Genomic DNA, 16400 nt, shown 5'->3' with positions numbered 1-16400 from the left:
TTCCTATCAGCAAATACAGGTGACTACAAGACAAACCGTGCCTTCTGGGGCTGGGGCTGTGGCGCAGCGGGTTAAAGCAATGGCCCGCGGCATCGGCATCCGATATGGGCACCAGTCCGAGTCCTGGCTGCTCCACTTCCGATCCAGCTCTCTGCTATGGCCTGGGAAAGCAGTAGAAGATGGCCCAAGTGCTTGGGCCCCTGCACCCGCATGGGTGACCTGGAGGAAGTTCCTGGCTCATGGCTCCTGGCTTCGGATCGGCACAGCTCCAGCCGTTGCGGCCATCTGGGGAGTGAACCAGTGGATGAAAGATCTCTCTCTCTGTTTCTACCTCTCTGTAACTCTTTCAAATAAATAAAATAAATCTTTAAAAAAAATAGTGGCTTCTAAGAGAAAAACTGAACATGACAATAACCAGAGGCAAACTCTGAAATTTTAGGCAGCAGGAGGGGGATAGAATAAATTTAGTGAGCTTTTGTTACAATAAAAAAAAAAAAAAAAAGATATGCAACATCTGAAAATCTGGAATGATCCTCAGTTAGCAAGTGTGAGAGAATTGCACCTTTTTATTAAGGGAACTGGCTTTAAAAACAAAACCAAACAATTCACAAAGCCCAGTTAAAAGGTTTGAAAAGTCAGAAAGAACTAAGGAGGTGCCAGAGGGTTAGAAAGCAGCAAATGCAGGGAGGCGCCCCTGCTGACCACTGCTGGGGAGCCTCACTCGACTCCCATGTGGAACGATGGAACAAATGTTGAAAGGGAAAAATCCACACGACGAACAGTAGTATGGAGATTGCTTTGCTTATTTTAAAACATGCTTCAGAAGAAGTTTGACTTTTAGGACAAAATTACAAAATAGAGACTATAACAAATGTACTCAGTATCTTTGGATTTTTTTTATTCCAAATAATATTTCCAACCATTGGTTAGTACCAGTATAATGAATATAAAACACTGACAAAAACTGGAAACAGTTAAAAGATGTAACTACAAGATAAGATGTACAGCAGTGAATGGAGCTAGCAAGTAATTTTCAGAATAGGTACTGATTTAAGCATTATCTGGAATCTTCATTAATTCTGGAAGACGGCACCAACCAAAAAACGCAACAAATCAATAAAACAGCACTTGTGGATGACAGCAAATGTGAAACATATGACTATAGATGAGTATCAAAATAAGGCCAGATACTGACAATGGAAAAAGGAAAATAAGACTCAAAATCGTGCCAGGGACTAAAGGTTCTGAGTGTAAACTGTGTGTCCAGAACCATCCAAAACGCTTCACCTCTGTTTTACTTGTTCTTTCTAAGCGTGAATGCAGCACTATTCCCACTTTTCAGCAGGGCAACTAAGCCTCAGGAAGGCACATGAACTTGACCAAGGTCTAACAGCTAAGCTTTGGCAGAACCTGATTTTGAATCCAGGTCGAAATGACAAAGCTGGCTGAGTAAAGCCAGAAGGGCTTTGTGTAACACAAGCAGTATTCAACAATGTAACTGCAGAGAGGGCAACTCAACACAGCTAGATGTAATGGAAGTAAAATGGATAAAAGGAAATAAAGACTAAAACTGCGTATCAGAGATGCTTCTTTGGAGTCAAACTCAGAGAAAACCACAGATGAGAACTTCCGTACTCTCCTTAAGTCGGCAGGCTGAAGGGATACGCAGACTAAAAGCTCTTTGAAGTCAACAGCTTTGTTTTGCTTTGCTTTTTGCCAGATAGCAGTTAGCACAGGCAGATACTTACTAAATGTAAAACTATGCTGTTACAGAGTTTGGAATTCTACCAACTGAACACCAAAACTCATGTTATGGAGCCACATTACCCAGTTACCAAATACTAAACAAAGCATCCAGTAATATGTCTTTTTGTCATTTCATGGTTTCATGTAAACCATAAAAATCACTTTATCATAAACAGTAGCTAGGAAAGTTACAATTAAGCTTTCAAGCTTACCACAAATTGCATCACAGAGTAAAAATGCCAAAATAAACACAATGGAACTATTTGCTAAATAACTAATAGCTGCAGTGACACACTTACATATGAGAACATCTACAGCCCTCGTACTAAAGCATCAAATAGCAGGAACACAACCCCTACTGCAAAGCTATTACTTTCAAAAGATGTCCGTTAAAAAAAAAATATATGCAGGCAAAAATGAAGCCCAGCAAGAACAATAAGAGAGCAAATGCTGATCATTCAGAAAGACATTATCTCTAAAGGTAGCAACTGAAGCAGCAGCCATGCCAGCAGAGTGCGGTTCAATCCCACATGAGTGCTGGTTCAATTCCTGGCTGCTCCACTTCCAATCCAGCTGCCTGCTGATCCTTCCTGGGAAGGCATCCCAGTGCTTAGGCCTCTGCCACCCAAGTGGGAGACCTGGAAGAGGCACTTGGCTTTGACTCAGCCAAGTCCTGGCCATTGAGGCCATTTGGGGAGTGAACCAGTGGGTGATCTTTCTCTCTCTCTCTCTAACTCTGCCTTTCAAATAAATAAAAATAAACCTTTAAAAAAATTTTTTAAAAAGGTAGCATTTGAGACACTATTTATGTCCCAACTCAAACAAAGCACAACACCCAATGTGAAAAAGTTTCCAATGTGAAGCTGCTAACAACATCATGTCTCCTAAGATGTGTGAACATAACGGAATTCACTTATGGACTGTCTAGTTTCCTTTACGGGATATTTCAGTCCAACTGAAGGATGCCTCCAAGCCTATTCATCACTTAAGTTCAGCTGCCTCTACCACAGCAGAATCACTACCAGAAAGAGGATTTGTAAGTTCTTCTATTTTCTATTGTACATCCAAGAAGACCTGACTGTATTTATTTTTCATTTATTCTATTTTTGTTATCAAACTGCAAAAAACAGGTGTATGAAATATGTACCAAGAATGACTGAAGCTGAAAGGTTTTTCATTTGAGGAACGGAAACAGAAATTGAATGAAATCCCCAAATGATCCACAACTTACCTGCTTGGCGTTTGATGACTGAAACTGTGCAGATACTGGACGCTATAAAAGACAGAAAATGGAATAAAGCCTTACCTTCTCCTAACATGCCTATCTTTTCCATCTCCCATATCAATAATGCAAAAAAGGAAACCAAATATGTCATTTTGAAGCACAGACCAAGAGCAAGAGCCCTACATTTTGTGGCTGGGGGTTCAGAGCATTCACTATGATTCCTTGCACTGCTTCCCCCTAACGCCATGTGTACTCCGCACTCAGCTTGCCACTGCTGAGCGCAGTCCTTCCGCCAGCTACTGAAGATCCTAAGCTTAACCAGCTCACCTGACAAGCGTATTGCACACAGCACACATAACTCATCTCCGGTTCCTTCAGCCTTTATTTAAGTGTCCTGCAGGTTGCTTACAGATGAAGTCATGCCATTACCTATCCACTAGCTAAACAAACACTGAAGAGATTCTCCACAGTTTGCAGTGTTGCCAACAGAAGCTGACAGGCAAGCCAAGAAAAGAGATCAATTCATCCAAGATCGGCATATAGCTCCCTCCCAAAGCGAAACCTGGCGAAGCTGTGTTACAGCTACACAGCAGTAGTCACAATCCTTCCTACATGATTCTGCAGCTCTTGCCACAGACACCACAGTAAACGATCTGTGAAGGGATGTGGTTGCCTGAATTATGCTTTCCGGGTACACCTAGGCTAATCCCCTACTTTTTCTGATTAAAAATTAAAGGAAACTCTTTGATCTGTGATGAAGTACTGATCAAGCATAGCCTTCTTGCTTGGGCTTATTTCTAATCCAGGATAATACCCCTTAAAATACTGTACACCCTGCTCCACATCCCAGCACTACACCAGAATCACCCTGGAGCAGGGCACAGAGTTCATCTAGCTCAAAGACGTGTCAGGTTTGGCCTGCAAAGTGTGTTTTTTTTTTCTTTAATGAACTAGTTGCCAATATTTAAAAGTCAGATTGCTGATTTCCCTCACCATGCCTGGTCCACACGCAGGCACGGCTGCGGTCAGCCAGAGCACTTCAGTCAGACGGGCGCCCCTCTGAGGTGAGGCAGGCTCTCTCCAGGCTACCCACACATCACTGTTAACTCGATTATTTCTGCCCCTATTTACTCCTTCGCATTTCCTACCTGCAGGCTGGTAGGCACCTGAGTTTGAAAACCCTGTGCTAAAGGAAAGTTACCTGAATAAATGATAGTATATGACTTGGCAGATAGAAACAGTGAGATCTAAATAAGATCAGCAAGAGATGGAAGAGGAGTGGGAGGAAAAGGGCCGAGGAGAAGAAAGGGAAAAAGAAGGAGGGGCAGAAGAAGCTATTCCTGCCTCCAAAGAGCTTACAATCCAGCAGAGGGGGCTGGGCCACCTAAGGCAATAAATCAGTGATGCCAAACAATGCAACACAGGACAAGTAAATGATGCTGACATGGAAAGGAAAGGCCATGAAGAGTGGGGAGCACTTCATAAGAAAGGTGCTCTAAAACCTCTGAGCAGACGAGGCAATGGAACCAGAGAGGACCAGAGGAGGGAGGCAGAGCTCTTAACGCAAAGACACAGAGGTGGAAATCAGTAGGGCAAAAGAGGCAGGGGCTGATGAGATGCTGGAATGAGCAGAGAGAAGCACTGGCTGATTGGTTCAACCGGAACAACAGCAAATGCAGCACACACAAACACTGGGGCAAGCCTTGCTCGAATGCTGGTTCAGACACGCACACGTTTCTTAGGCATTCGTCTCGTGTAGCCCCCGTCAGTAACTCCCATCACTGAGAGTTCTTTCCAGGAGGGCTGCTTGTCGAGGGGACGCTATTATGATGGAGCATCTTCTTCGGAAAACTAATCTGAAGATCAAAACGAATGCAGTAACGAGTAAGAATTATAAGGCTCTCTATGCTGTGTTTATGAGAAAAAAGGGTGATTCTGAAAAAGAGAAAGGAAAAAGGAAAGGAAATAATAGTAATGAAAAAGAAGCCAAGAGAAAAGACAAAGCGGGGAAGCACTGAGGGCGGCACGGCCTCCCGTCCAGCCGGCCCCTCGGCCCTGCTCTGCGCACCCTCACGGGCAAGCTGCTGCACCTCCCTCCCGTGCCTCCCGTCCATCAGCTGCACTTCCCAGCCGGCCTGCTCTGGGCTCGATGCTGCTGGATTCGCTTACCTGAGGTTTCTGGAAAGGGTTTCGCCTGGAAGACTCAAAGGTGGGATAAATTGGCCGGGTCGTTGCCCGCTGGGCAGGATCTTGACACACAAACCCTGAATGGGAATGGGCAACGTTAAGGCCTGCCAGTTTCTAAGAAGTCAGCAGGGCTGGCTGCATCTTTCCACTGGGCGTAAAAACTCAGTTTCATTGTCTGGGATATTACAGAGATCTATTCTTTAGGGAATTCTGCACGACGCTCTCACACACACTCTACTTGAACTCTGACCACCATAACGAGAGAGAACAAGAAAGGAAAATGTGCAGATAAGTCAGCCTTGCTGTGGGCAGCTGAAATGTGACTCTGGCTGAGAAAGAGATGTAGATTTCTGATGAACTCCAGAGTAAATGCACAAATCATCATTTCAAAATACATGGCTGTTAATAACAACAAATTATTTCACAGTGGCTTCCTGGTAAATGACTGGCAGAACACTGTTTGTTCCAGGAGACTCCAAGAGTGAGCGAGCAGTCTTTGTGTTATGTGATCTACTTCCAGAACTGCTCAGCGGGATCTATCAGCAACGTTGTCAAAATGCGCTTCGTTGATTATCAATAGTTTAAGAAACTGGTCGTCAGCTAATTCCACTTACTTCCTAAAAAGCAGATTCCTAAGAAGAAGGGATTAGCTCAGTCTTACAGCATTTTCTGGTACATCAAGGATCAGTTCATCTCAAATGCATTTTATTATGTCTTTTTAGAGTAATTAAAAAAAATCACAACAAGCCCACAACATAACCCACCTGACCACCCATCTCTATTTCAAAGTTTTGGCTTATCTACTTAAAATGGGACTTCTTCTTTGGGCTGCTTTGGTTGTAACTATACAGAAGGGATCACACTGAGCCCAGAAGAGACTGTCGAGCAGAAATACAGCCAGGCTCCTTTGTAACAAGGCTTCTTCAGCGGGTTTCACTTTCCCAGCTCGGAGTAAAATATACTTTCTCAAGACCTTTGCTTAATTCTCTTCCTCAGCTCATAATTCCTATGCCTCAGGTCTCTGCTTTAGCTGTGGTTCAGCCTCAGGACAGCATGGAGCCAGGGGAGTAGAAACATATAAACACTTCCCTGAAAATATAATTTTTTAGTACAAAACATTCAGCGTGGCTTAAGAACTGCCAGTTGGCAGTATCTATGGAGCCTGACACAATGGAAGCTCTGGTTAATTTTTTATATGAGTCCAGTTCAGAAAGCACCACTACTCACCTACGACAGTGAACATATCTGAAATCATACTGGCTTTAATCTTTAGGTCCAAAGGCGCATCGCTAACAGAACAGAGAAAGAAAAGAGCAATTGATAATTCTGTAGGTTAACAGAATAGCTATCTATCTTCTAATGGGTCCCAGTATAGCAAAGTTTACAAATGTCAATGAGAAGCAACACATAAAGCACATCAAATCCATGGGAAAAAAAAAAAATAGTAGTAGTAGTAGTAGTCGTCTGAGCAAAAATACCAGAAAGAAAAGCCCAAGGTTAAATGTGCCTTCCGTGAGGCAAGCACCAAGGCACCAATTCCCTGACATGCAATCTTTTTGCTCCAGAAGGTCTTGTGCAATTCAAATTTTGCACAAGTCAAGAATATTGCTTCATTATCACTGCGGACTTTAGGGCTCAGACTTTTAGTATGCTGTTTTATGAGTGTGCCCATCACTCAAATTGGTTTTCACTGCTGCAATAGTTGAATCACATTCACATGCGACAGAAGAAACTTTGGCCTTTTTGTGCTTCTTTCAAGTCTTCATTTTCTGTTCTAAATCAATCTTCTTAGGCTTGCAAAAGGGCAGGAAAAAAAAATCAGCATACCAAAATCTCATCAGATATTACAGCAAGAACCTACATGGCAACAGAAAAAACATGGCCCCAAAGTGAGAGGCCTCCCCGGGGCAGTGACTGCCATGCTGGCCTTGGTGTTATGCTTCCGCCACACACCAGATGTGCTGGCACCACTCTGGGCATCTCCACCACCATACAATGTTCTCACTGGACAATCAGCGAGAGGCTGACACCTGGAGCATCTGTACCATCCAGCTCGGCAACAGCCTGGCGAGCTCAAGCCAGACTCCCACTCCACGGAGCAGTCAATCTGTCTTTATTGGATTACTTGGCATTTCGCCAACATCTCTCATCCTTAAAGACCGAACAGCTGGGTGGTCCTGGGCATAAATCTCTAGTTCTCTGTTTAGAGAAGCAAATGGCTAATAGAAATTCTGGCTGTAGCTGCAAGTATAAGCAGAATCTTTCCTGGTATTGAAACATATATGTTTCTTTCCTTCTTCTAAACCATAGGTTGGTTTAAAAAAATTGTTTTTAAAGATTTTTTTGATGTTTCTAGACTTTAATCTTGAAAGGAACAGGGCAAAAGGTCCAGATATTATTTACACTGCCCAGGTCTAGTTTTTATACCTTTACAGGATACGTGAGGCCGTGTAAATCCTTGGCAATAAAGGGAATATAATAATAATTTATGTGTTTCTTTAGTCTTAACAGAACATCTGCAGAGTTGAAATCCTATCTGATAACTATGAAAAAAGTCTTCTAGGGCCAAGAGAAATGATAGAAAAGAAGAAAAGGGGGTGGGGTGGGTGGGGTTAGTGCCTCTTCAAGGTTTATCCTTTTCTAGTTGAGGAAACTGACTTACCAGGCCAAAGAAGGAGAGAGATTCACTTCCAACAACCATGGCTTCAGAGTAGAATCTATGAGTACATCAAAGCCATAGAGTTCTAGAAATACAACACAACACACATCATTCTCTATGTCACAACTGCACAAAGATCTGGAAGATTCAGTCCAATCAACCCCCACCAGAGATCTAGAAACTCACTAAGTGTAAGTGATCAGTGGAAGTAGAAGCAGTATCTTTCAAGTTCAAGAGAAATTAATCAACTGCTAAGGCTAATAAGAAAACAATGCTATAAAAGGTGTTTTGATGACCCACACTGGAGTACCTGGTTTAATTCCCAGCCCTGGCTCCTGATTCCAACTATCTTGTTAATACAGATCTTCAAGTAACTGGGTCCCTGCCTTCCACATGAGATACTTGGATTGTGCTCCTCGCTCCTGGGTTTGGCTCCAGCCCAGCCCTAGTTGTTGGGGGCATTTGGGGAGAAAACCAGCAGATGGGAGCTCTGTGTTTGTCTGTTCCCACCTCTCAAATAGATTAAAAAAATTTTTTTTAATTCCAGTATTTGGGGCAGGTATTGTGACACAGTGGGATAAGCCACAGCTTGGGACAGTGGCACCCCATATTGGAGTGCTGGTTCAAGTCCCAGCAACTCTTCTTCTGATTCACCTGCTTGCTAATGTGCAAGGGAGTCAGCTGATGAGGGCCCAAGTGAGTACTTGGATTCCTGCCGTCTATGTGGGAGATAGTGGTGGAGTTCTTGGCTACTGGCTTTGGCCTGGTCCAATCCTAGCTATTGCAATCATATGTTGAGTGAACCAGCAGATGGAAGATCTGTCTCTTTCTTTCAAATAAATAAAAACATCCACCATCCACCATCTTCATCATTCACTCTACTGACATTCCTGACTGCTATACAGAAAGCAACCTGACTCTGGAAGCTTCAATAAGCATGATTTTGCTGTGCTTATTGTTTAAAAAAAAAAAAAAAAGGCAGGAAAAGACTGAAACAAGCACCTCCAACACCAGCGGCGCTTTGGGCTTGCGCTAGATTGTCCCGCCCAGCCACCCCCCGCCCCAAAGCTCTCTGAAACAGAAAACTCTGCTGAGGCCATCTCTCCAGGGTCCTCCCATCACTTTTCTAGAACCAACATCTTGCTTTTGCAACCTAGGTCAAAAAGACACTGAAAGGTAAAATATATTTATTCTTTCTCCTCTCCTATGGTTTCAGGCTTCTTTGAAGATAGAAAATAAAACACACGGGCTCAACATAGAAAGACAGCAGAGAATAAAGGAAGCCAGTGGTAGCACAGGGGGACTGTGACAAGCCCCCCTGCATCACTAATATTATTTAGCAAGGAAGGGAGCCAGCGATCAAATTTCCATAGCTTCTGACTCTTTGGTGATTCTTCCTCTACCTCTCCAACTGTCATAAGGAGCAGAGTGAGACCCATGAGCAGGCTTTTCTCCCAGAATGCCTGATTTTGTTTAACAGATTCAGGGATAAAAGGTTAACTTTGGAACCCTTCTTGTTATTATTAACGAGACAGACTTACAGGCGTCACCACTCCCAAATGTTTCACCGTGTGTCTCTCCAATTTCTTACACCTTTTCTCCAAGAGAAAAGACGACCTTCTTACTGTTTTACCAGATGCAACACCCAGGGAACACAATTAGCTATTTTCCAGAAATTAATTCTAAAACAAATTTCCTTGCTTCAATAATTTTTTTTTCTCAAGCCTCTAAAAATAGTAGAAAAATAAAGGTACACTTCTAAAACGACGGCCCCAAAGACTGTCGTTCAGAATACCGGGGACTGAAGAGTCCTGGAATGGGCACCCAGAGACCTACCCAGTGGCCCCTGACTGTACTGTGGCACTCAGGGAAATCATCTCTCTGACTGTTAGCACTCTGCGGCTCCCTTTCCCTCTTCATTAATCACTGTCAACGTCTGGATGCTTGGAAGCTGAATCTTCTCTGGGCAGTACGGATTCAGACAGACGTGCACATTCTGAACCTCCACGGAAATGCTTCCATGAACAATCTGGCTGCTTCCTTAGTAATAATCCAGGATTCCATTTCATTCATAAAAATAATCACAAACTGGGGTTGGCACTGTGGCTTAGCGCATAAAGCTGCAGCCTTCAGTGCCGGCATCCCATATGGGTGCCAGTTCGAGTCCCGGCTGCCCCATTTCCAATCCAGCTCTCTGCTATGGCCTGGGAAAGCAGTAGAAGATGGCCTAAATCCTTGGGCCCCTGTACCAATGTGGGAAGACCCAGAGGAAGCTCCTGGCTCCTGGGTTTGGATCAGCGCAGCTCCGGATGTTGCGGCCAACTGAGAAGTGAACCAGCAGATGGAATACTCTCTCTCTCTCTTTCTCTCTCTGCCTCTCCTCTGTGTGTAACTCTGCCTTTCAAATAAATAAATAAATCTTTAAAAAAATCACAAACTACACAAGACTTTGAGATGGGATTCATCTTCAGGTAATTAGGTGAAATTTACATATTATCTATACTTTAAAAAAAGGAAGCTGCTACATCTATCTTCTTTTGGCAACAAATGCACTACTTTTACAGCCAAAAAATTCAACTGAATATCTTACCTAATCTTCAGTAATGCCACAGAATATTTTCCCTTTAATTTAAGAGAAATACTTTCTTTTTTTTTAAAGATTTATTTATTTATTTTTTTTGACAGGCAGAGTGGACAGTGAGAGAGAGAGACAGAGAGAAAGGTCTTCCTTTGCCGTTGGTTCACCCTCCAATGGCCGCCGCGGCCGGCGCGCTGCGGCCGGCGCACCGCGCTGATCCGATGGCAGGAGCCAGGAGCCAGGTGCTTTTCCTGGTCTCCCATTATTTTATTTTATTTGAAAGGCAGAGTTACAGAGAGGCAGAGGCAAAAAGAGAGGGAGAGAGAGAGAGAGAGGTTTTCCTTCCTGTGGTTCACTCCCCAGATACCCGCAAGGGACAGAATTGCGCTGATCCAAAGCCAGGAGCATCTTCCGGGTCTCCCACGCAGGTGCAGGGGCGCAAGGCTTGGGCCATCTTCTACTGCTTTCCCAGGCCACAGCAGAGAGCTGGATCAGAAATGGAGCAGCTGGGACTCGAACTGGCACCCATATGAGATGCCGGCACTGCAGGCGGCAGCTTAACCCACTAAGCCACAGCACCAGCCCCAAGAAAAAATATTTTCATGATACAGCACTAAATAATATATATTAAAAAGGAAATTGTAAAATTCACAAAGCTACATTAACCTTACAAAAGCAAATGAGAATATTCTGTTTGATTCAAGAAAAATCATATTCTCATTTTAAAAGTTGGAGCACAGGGTTCAGCTATAACATGGTGATATCATTATAATAGCATGTGCAGGGGCCGGCACTGTGGGTGTAGCGGGTAAAATTGCCACCTGCAGTGCCAGCATCCAGTATGGGCACCAGTTTGAGTCCTGGCTGCTCCACTTTCGATCCAGTTCTCTGCTATGGCCTGGGAAAGCAGTGGAAGATGGGCCAAGTCCTTAGACCTCTGCACCTGCATGGGAGACCTGGAAGAAGCTTCTGACTCCTGGCTTCGGAAGGGCTTCGGATTTGCGTAGCTCCAGCTGTTGCGGCCAGTTGGGGAATGAACCAGCAGATGGAAGACCCTGCCCCTCCCCCCGCCCCGGTGCTCCTTCTCTCTCTGTGTAACTCTTTCAAATAAATAAATAAATCTTTAAAAAAATAGCATGTGCACATACTGATGAGATTTGTAGGACCAGCCATAAATGAAATTAATAATCAATAAGACCCACTGTTTAAACACCTCACGTTTACTTAGCCATTTGGTCAAATCAGAGGCAAATTCCAAGAAACTTGATTGACAGGCTGACAACCAGCATTCTGGGAAGTAAGGAGAAAATGAACTAAAGAGAATCAAAATGCTAAATCAGTCTTCACTCAGGTGAGTAAAACCTGTCAAATGCTAAATAAGTGTGCCGAACTCAGGGACTCAAACCTCCAGAGCAGATGTTTGGCAGAGTGGCCGAGACATCGGTTAAGATACAACCACATCAAGTGCCTGGGTTTGGCTCTGGCTCTTAATTCCGGTGTCCTGGGAGGCAACAGTGTGGCTCAACTGACTGAGTTCCTGCCACCTGTGAGGGAGGCCTTTCTCTCCCCTTTCAAATAAATGAATAATAAATCTTATACATAAATCTATCTTGGCTCCTGGTTTCAGCCCCAGTTGTTACAGGCATTTGGGAGGTGAACCTGCAGATGGGAGCACTCACTCGCTCCCTCTCCTTCTTCATCTCCAGTAAGATTTGAAACAAAACAAAACAAAAACAAAACCTCAAATGTAACTACATCTGGACAGGCAGCAGGGGGAAGAAACACCTACTGGTATGTGTTAGCATTACAACAAAGTACAAGACCTCGTTCACCTAAAAGGCTGCACTAACAGGAGAAAAACAGGATGAAAACGTAGCTTTTGTAATAAATTTATTTATTAAAACAACTACTGCAGCTTAAGATAAGTAATTTGTGGTCCTTGTAGGCCACTTCAGTCCTTATGACACCTGTTTTCACTGATGATTGCTCTTTCCTACGGACATTAAAGACCTTTAAATGTGTGGAGTAGGTTGTACTGAGAATATTAAACTTGTGCACCTTCTCATATTGTATGTTTTAGCAGCGGCATCTAGAATTTCAGACGCGCAGTGTGCAGATGAGACACACACGTGCTCCTGTCACTAACGGGGCAGGCAGGTGGGCTCTTCCAGGTGACAGCTCCTTTCTCTGTTCTTCTGTGTTGTCTTCGCTGTGACAGAAGAGCAAGTCTTTTCAAAGGACAGCTCTATTTACCTTACTCAACGGTATTTCCCCAGGACCAATTTCCTTGGTATTTCCTTCCTTCAGCCCCCAGCCAAACCAAAACAAATTGGAAAATTAGACTAGTCAGTGGTAAGCAGCCCAACTTGCCCCACTAGCTCCCAGTCGCACCTTCATCTCCCGGTCTCTTTAAACACAGCTTCTGGAAAAATCAAGGTACACTTCGCTGTCTGAACTTCCTCAATGCCTGACCACTCCCAGCCCAGAAGAGTCTCTGATGATCGACTGTCCTCGCCAATGACCACTAAAGACGGCTAAAGCTAAGCACCAGAAACTGTCAATCACCCCGTACGTACTGGAAAGTTCTCCTCCCTGGGTGCCGGGGCACCACTCTCTTGATTCTCCTCTTTCCTCTCCTTCCATTCCTTCTCTTCTGCTCAGCTATTCAGTGGTGGCTTTGCTCAGGCTGGCATTCTTAGGTTTCTCTCCTCCTCAGTTCTACTCCTCTTGAGTACCTGCATGTATTCTCAGGGTTGTAATATTCTGATGATGACACTCAAATCTGTACCTTTAGTCAAGTGGCTCCTGGACACCAAACCCATGATTCCAATTGCCTTCTAGACACCCGCTCTAGGAGAGCACACAGGTGGGCTACAAACAGCACTGACTTTCCCTCAGACTGTCAGGCTTCCTACAACTCTTCAACCCATCCATCAAATCCAACAGCCAGAAACAATCTTCACCACCTCCTAAATCCAACACATCACCAAACCAACCTCAACCTCTCTCTCTCCCTCTCTCTTTATCCTCATCTCTCCCTCTTTAATCCAGCCCATCTTCTCTATTCCCTTTTGAGGCAAAATTTACATACAAAGAAATGGGTGGGTCTTAGGTGTACATCTGATGAGTCTTGATAACTGGATACATTCACGTAACCCACACTCTCAACCGTCACAGAACCCTTCACTCACCCCAGGCACACCCCCTCTGCCCCCTTCCTGGGAAATACCCTGCACCTCACCCTCACCCCTGACAACCAACGTTCCTATTTTGTTCACCACAGATTAGTCTTGCCAATTCTAGAATTTCACACAAATGGCATCATACAGTAGTCTTTTGAATCTGGCTTCTTTCATTTCGCATGTTTTTGAGGTTCATGCATTATGGGTTTTACTTTTCAGGCAGGCTTGCTCACCATTTCAGAAAGCAGCATATCCTGCCATGTCACTGTATTCTGCAAATCATATTTCCTCTGTTAGGAAAGGCAGAGCTGGTGACTCCTGTGTTTTCCAAGGGCACCGGAGTCACTCTACACCTCGAAGTGTCATTTATCTTGTCAAGTCTGCCCCTGCCCACCCCCTAGAGGACAGGGGCCATGTCTCACTTGTCATTATATACCAAGTAGTCTGCACCATAACCAACGTATGAAAAACAATAAGAAATACTAAGGAAAAAAAAAAAAAAAACAGAAAAAAAAATTTAGGAAAATAAATATCATGCAATTTTTGAGAAAGACAAAATAATTTATAGCTGTTCCCCCCAAGTAACCCTGATCACCTGACTTGAGGTATTCATATCAAAATCACCAACCATAAACAAAATAAGATAATTCTCATTAAGAAATTTACATCTTAAAACTGTATTAAGAAAAAAAACTTGATGGGGAAAAAAGATTTGATAGAAGAAAAAATAGTAATTCATTCAAGGCCTAAGAGATCACTAAATGTGTCACACCACTAATTTTGGATTTAATCTACTAACTCACCCTGGAAGTCAAGTCCCAGCTGAAGGCACAGCCCCCAGGGCACTGGCACGTGCTGACATCAGTCAGCACTCACTGCCGCTGCTGCAGCAAGGAAACGCTGTCCACCTGGGCTTTGGGCTGAGTTGAAAAGTTAGCGGAAAGTCTTTATAGGGCATCCCAAAGGACCAAGTTCCCACAGGAAAATGAACTAAATGAAAGAAAAACACCCAGAGCCAATTTCTTAACTGGTCCAATAAATCAATATGGTATCCGGCTACCTGATAGAAAGACAGAGTTAAAGAGAGTATCGAGGATGAGCACTATGGACTAGAGCAACCTTTTTCAGGCCAGACCTGCTACAAAGGATGATCCCAGTTTTCCTGAGATCTAGTTAACAGGAGCGCAGGGGCAGAATCCGAGACAAGGGCAGGCCAAAAGGAGCCTGACAAGCAGAATGTATCTTTCCGTGACTCAGCTCCCAAACGTGGCTCTGCCGTGGACTAGCCGCCTAACTGGGGATGGCTTAGTTAACTTTGCTGAATCTTGTCTTCCTTGTCTATACAGGAGCAAGGGATAAGCCAGAATAGGAGACTATCTCCGAAAGTGGACAGTTTGCCTTTTGTCGTCTGTTGTTGCTGGTCAAGCAGTTCCCAGTGTTGGGGAATTTTGCATGCTGCCCACTTCCCTTCCTTCAACAATAATTTTTGGGCACTCTCCCTTTGAACATGTCAGCTAACCCTACGACATGTAGGCATGGTTTCTCCCAAGCAACCACGCCACTGGTCTCTGATTACAACAGGCCAGGCCCATCAGGGCCACAGGTGGCCCCACACCTGGCCCACGTGATCCTAGGCTGGAGTGGACTGAAGCTGGTGCCCAACATTCAAGCCATCCTCTCACACACACAGATAACGCCACTATCAGCTCAAATCTTTAAAGGCCAGCTAACATCCTGTTGTTTTTGGCTGTTTTTCTCCAACTGGTCAAAAAAGCTGTTCTCATAGCCAGTTATCTCATGGTGCCAATTTCCTAAGCACATTTAAAAGGGCTGCTGTGGAACGTACTATTTCATTTTCACAAAGTTGGAAGGCACTGAAAGTTGGGTTGAAGTGGGGGAGGCATCAAAAACTGCACAAATCTATAGTGCGATGGTCAGAATGATGCCCAAACCTCTCTCAAGCCCCACGCACCTCTGCTGTCCCCTTTGTTCCTCTGAGTCCTTTTGCTCTCTAGCGCTGGACCCTGGGGCGAGGGTTAATTTCTCAGGGTTTCAGCTTGTGTGTCTGGACTAATTATTCTCAGAGGACCTTTCCCGAGGCTCAGATCTACAAAAAGCACTAGGTGGCTGAGTTTCAGGTAGTGTGTGAAGATGCCTAAGTTGAATAACAGTGCAAGTGTGCGGATCTGGCCCCATGTAAAATGTGGTGTGAACGGAGTTGGTGGTGATGCACTGACCTACAACCCGCACACAGCAGGAGCTGCGTGAAAGTTAATACATACACGAATGAATGAACGGGGACGCAGGTGAGGGGGAAATCCCAAGGCAGCAACACTTAAACTGCAATGGAACACCGCCGGCAGAGGTTCCTAGGTGACGACAGAAACAACCACCCACAGAGTATGGTGAACCCCTTCCCCAGGCTACCGTCTTCCCTACGAGCACCAATGCTCTGTTGAAGCCAAAAGCTTCTGGGAAGCTCTCAATTCTTGTTTATTCTAAAACAAATTTTAAAAAACAGCTTATTCCTTGTGACTTAAACCCCAGGGGAGGATAGGCGTCCGTGGGAGGCAGAGAGAGAGAGAGAGAGAGACAAACACACACACACACACACACACGTATACAAAATCATATCTCACGGTGGGGGGGAGGGGGAGAGTTAATAAAGCACACAAAATCCCAGGGCTGACAGGAAGCGGATTCAGAACCACAAAAGCCAAGAAAACAGTCAACAACTTAAAAAACTCCAGATGCACTCAGTTTATGAAAATCGAACACCAGGAAGGAGGGCAAAGGAGCCCCACGGCGGAGGAAATGCACTTA

At 44.4% G+C, this 16400-nt stretch overlaps 1 protein-coding gene across 25 annotated transcripts in view; it reads right to left on the bottom strand.

Moving 5' to 3' along the window:
• Positions 1–16400, bottom strand: part of TTLL5 (tubulin tyrosine ligase like 5) — a 278203-nt gene that overhangs the window by 197099 nt on the left and 64704 nt on the right. For 12 of the 25 annotated variants that reach the window (XM_070065290.2, XM_089322397.1, XM_008272020.5 and 9 more), the window contains 3 exons: positions 7821–7902; positions 6386–6447; positions 5141–5235 (listed from right to left, as the gene is read on the bottom strand). The exons of 1 other annotated variant lie outside the window; for it this stretch is intronic. In XM_070065290.2, the coding sequence (XP_069921391.1) occupies positions 5141–5235; positions 6386–6447; positions 7821–7902 (239 nt within the window). Of the gene's footprint in view, positions 1–2977; positions 3020–5140; positions 5236–6385; positions 6448–7820; positions 7903–16400 lie in introns of those variants that run through there. 12 more of the 25 variants (XM_017349414.4, XM_008272017.5, XM_008272023.5 and 9 more) reach the window with 2 other exon arrangements.

The sequence above is a fragment of the Oryctolagus cuniculus genome, chromosome 20 (genome assembly GCF_051225735.1).
Source record: "Oryctolagus cuniculus isolate XC-2025 breed Fujian yellow rabbit chromosome 20, ASM5122573v1, whole genome shotgun sequence".
NCBI lineage: Eukaryota > Metazoa > Chordata > Mammalia > Lagomorpha > Leporidae > Oryctolagus > Oryctolagus cuniculus.
Note: the sequence above shows the minus strand (reverse complement) of the source record. Positions and strands in the feature narration are given on the sequence as shown.